General features: G+C 57.0%; 1 protein-coding gene across 2 annotated transcripts; it reads left to right on the top strand.

Moving 5' to 3' along the window:
* The first annotated feature begins 6 nt into the window (after window positions 1-6).
* On the top strand, window positions 7-2,745 carry Elovl3 (ELOVL fatty acid elongase 3). Of its 2 annotated transcripts, XM_033761457.1 has the most exons (4): window positions 7-277; window positions 904-1,035; window positions 1,619-1,770; window positions 2,000-2,745. In XM_033761457.1, exons 1-4 carry the CDS (start codon window positions 177-179, stop codon window positions 2,425-2,427), a joined length of 813 nt encoding a protein of 270 aa, XP_033617348.1. In that variant the 5' UTR covers window positions 7-176; the 3' UTR covers window positions 2,428-2,745. The 2 variants fall into 2 exon arrangements, with proteins under 2 accessions (XP_033617348.1, XP_033617349.1); XM_033761458.1 differs by lacking the exon at window positions 904-1,035.
* Window positions 2,746-3,479: the final 734 nt, after the last annotated feature.

The raw sequence follows: 3,479 nt of genomic DNA, 5'->3' as shown, positions 1-3,479 counted from the left end.
CACCGCGTTATAAACGCCGGGCAGCCGGCTGCCTGCAGCGCACGTGAGGCACCCGAGGCCCCTCTGCCCTGCCCAGGAGTCCTTTCCGCCGTGGGTCCGTCCCATCCCGCGCCGAGGTTCACCGCAGCCTCGACGCCCCTTGCTCGGCTCCCAGAGCTCTCCACGTCTGCAGAGAAATGGTCACAGCCCTAAGTGTCTCGCGTGAGATGGGGCAGCTGTACCAGCCCTATGACTTCGAGATCACCCGGGACTTGAGGCCCATTTTGGAGGAGTACTGGTAAGGCCTGGGGAGGAGGACGGGCCATGTCAGGGGCCAGATCCTGCTACCTGCTGGGTGTGGGGTGGGGGACCGAAGGCAGGCCGGGTGACACCTCAGATTCGGGTTGGCGGAAAGCATGCAGGAAGGAGCGGCTGGGAGGGGACGGAGGTCGAGGAGAGCTCTCCGGGCCGGCCCTTAGGGCAGTGTTTGTGCCCAGGTGGAACCTGCCCTGTGCCCCTCATTGTCCCCGCGGGGAGAAGGCCACGGAGGCAGGGGCCCAAGGCATTCCCCAGTCTGCCTCAGTTCAGCGCTCGGGGCACGTGGGCTAACGTGACCCGAGTGCAGAGGCCATTGCCACATTCTCCTTTCACCACAGCCCTGGGTTACTTCTAGGGGTGGGCCAGGGAGCTGTCGGCCGCCCCAGCAGCAGTAATCATGGAAGTCTTGGTTCAACTCCCGGTCTGAACTCTGTCAACACTCACACTGCCAGGAGGGGTATTACCTGTCTTTTACCAAGAAAGCCAAGTGTCACACAAGTAGGAAGCAGCAGGGCTGGACGTGCAGGCGAGAGCGTTCACGTGGACGGATGAGCGTGTCCCACTGCCTGTGCCCACGAGCCCATGCCCCTGCCCTCTGCCTGCCAGGGTGACTTCATTCCCCATAGCGCTCATCTACCTGCTGCTCATCATCGTGGGGCAGAGCTACATGAAGGCCAGGAAAGGCTTCAACCTGCGGGGGCCCCTGGTCCTCTGGTCCTTCTCCCTTGCACTCTTCAGGTAGGATGCTCCCCTATGCTCCCTTCTCCCCTCTCTACCTCTCCCTAGCCAGGGACTGAACCCAGGGTCTCCACACCAAGCCACATCCACAGTCCCTCTCCCTTCAGTAGAGTTCTGAGTCGGGGTCTTGCCCAGACCTCCCTTCTATCCCTCAAATCTTTCCAGAGACCTTGGGTACATTTTCTCCTAGCCTCCACCCTTCTATTACGCTGTTTTCCTTCTTTCCTAGGCCCCCGACCTGGCAGTCCCTGCTACTCCCCTCTCAGTTCTTAATACTCTTTGCCAAGACTGGCCCACAACCCCCAGCAACTCCTTCTTGTGTTTTCTTCTCCCAAATCCTTCCATCTTCCCCCTCCCACCCCAGCCCCACATTCCCTGTTTGTCTTTTAACCTCCATCTCCTGTAGAATCCCGGTTTAAACTAGCAGATGGGTCCCAGGATCTCAGAGGCCGTGACCCGTGTCCCCCTTGGAGGGGTGAGAAGATTGTGGAACGTGAGACTTAGTGATCTGGTCAGGCCAGGGGGAAGGGTGAACTGGTGCCTGGGAGTGACCTTTCCTTCTTCCTCCTCTTTCCCATTTCAGTATCCTGGGAACAGTGAGAACGTGGGGCTACATGGGGTCCCTGATACACCATGGAGGCCTGAAGCAAACTGTGTGCTTCACTGACTCCACTGAGCACACCATAATCAAATTCTGGTCCTGCGTCTTTGTTCTCAGCAAGGTCATTGAACTCGGTGAGTGGCAAGGTTTGTGTCCCCATGGACGGTGAATTTTGTGTCCCTCAGAGAGCTCTCTCACCCTCATGGAGTCCCTTCCCACCCCTCCGCCTAACAGCACATTTTCTCCCAACCCCTCTCAGATACTCTGCCACAAAGACCACCCTCCCCACCCTGAGAGTCCTCCTGTGTCCCCACACACCCCAGCGCAGAGGGTGGTCTGGCACACCTGCCTCTTCTCTCCCAGGAGACACGGCCTTCATCATCCTGCGGAAGCGGCGGCTCATCTTCGTGCACTGGTACCACCACAGCACAGTGCTGGTGTTTTCGAGCTTCGCATACAAGAACAGAGTACCCTCGGGTGGCTGGTTCATGACCATGAACTTTGGGGTGCACGCCATCATGTACACCTACTACACGCTGAAGGCCGCCCGGGTGAAGCACCCTAGGCTGCTCCCTATAGTCATCACCAGCCTGCAGATCCTGCAGATGTTTATGGGGGCCGTGGTCGGCATCCTGACTTACATCTGGAGGCAGGAGCAAGGATGCCACACCACAGCGGAACACTTTTTCTGGTCCTTTGTCTTGTATTCCACCTACTTCATCCTCTTTGCCCATTTCTTCCGCCAAACCTATATCTGGCCCCGGGTCAAAACCAAGACCAAGAGCCAGTGAAGGGCTAGAGAGAAAGAAGAGCCTGGGCCTCTCTCTCTTCCCCAGACCCCGGGGGACTGGACTCACATTTGGGGAATTAGGGTGCCTTCCCTGCATGGCTCCCCGGTGATTCATTTGCCCCACGGTGGCAGAAGTTATGGCAGATAAGTATCACCCCTGGATTGAGGGTGTGGCCTGGTACTTTGATATTTATGTTTTTATGTGAAGCCAAGCAGGCCCTGGAAAGCAGGGGTACTGAGGAGGGTCCCAAGAGCTGATTTATTTATATTTCTATCCAGAAAATGTTCTTCTTGCTTTATTTTAAAAAGTAATGACATCATGGTGGCACACGCCTGTAATCCCAATACTGAGGAGGCTGAAGCAGGAGGATCGCTGTGAGTTTGAGGCCAGCCTGGGCTACACAGTGGGACCCTGTCTCAAAACAAAAACGAATGGTGTGGACAAGATTTGGAGGGGCTTGGGGATCTGGGGAAGAAGAAGGGGGTTCTGGGATGGGAGAAGTCTTAGCAGCAAGGCGATGGGCAGCCAGGGACGCCTGAGGGTGTGTGGAAGGATGGGAGGCACACACACAGAGACAATAAGAATCCTAGGCCTGGTAGGCACTTAATAAACGTCTGTTACAGACCAGAATTTTATTGCTGTTCGGGGCCCATGCCCCTCATAGGAACAGTGAGAAACAGGTGCAGAAAGGCGGAGTCGTTTATCTGAAGTCGAGGCTTCCTAAATTGCCGGATTGATCCCTGCAAACGCGCTGGAGACCAGGCCTACCAGCTGTCCTCCCTGAGACCGCGAGGTGGCGGCACTTAATAAACGTCTGTTACAGACCAGAATTTTATTGCTGTTCGGGGCCCATGCCCCTCATAGGAACAGTGAGAAACAGGTGCAGAAAGGCGGAGTCGTTTATCTGAAGTCGAGGCTTCCTAAATTGCCGGATTGATCCCTGCAAACGCGCTGGAGACCAGGCCTACCAGCTGTCCTCCCTGAGACCGCGAGGTGGCGCGGCAGCCCCGGCTTTGAACGACGGCAGCCCAGCGCGGCTTCCCCCGCGCCCG

Source organism: Fukomys damarensis, unplaced genomic scaffold (genome assembly GCF_012274545.1).
Source record: "Fukomys damarensis isolate Sample0158 unplaced genomic scaffold, DMR_v1.0_HiC HiC_scaffold_8, whole genome shotgun sequence".
NCBI classification, from domain to species: domain Eukaryota; kingdom Metazoa; phylum Chordata; class Mammalia; order Rodentia; family Bathyergidae; genus Fukomys; species Fukomys damarensis.
This window is presented reverse-complemented; position numbering and strand designations above follow the sequence as displayed.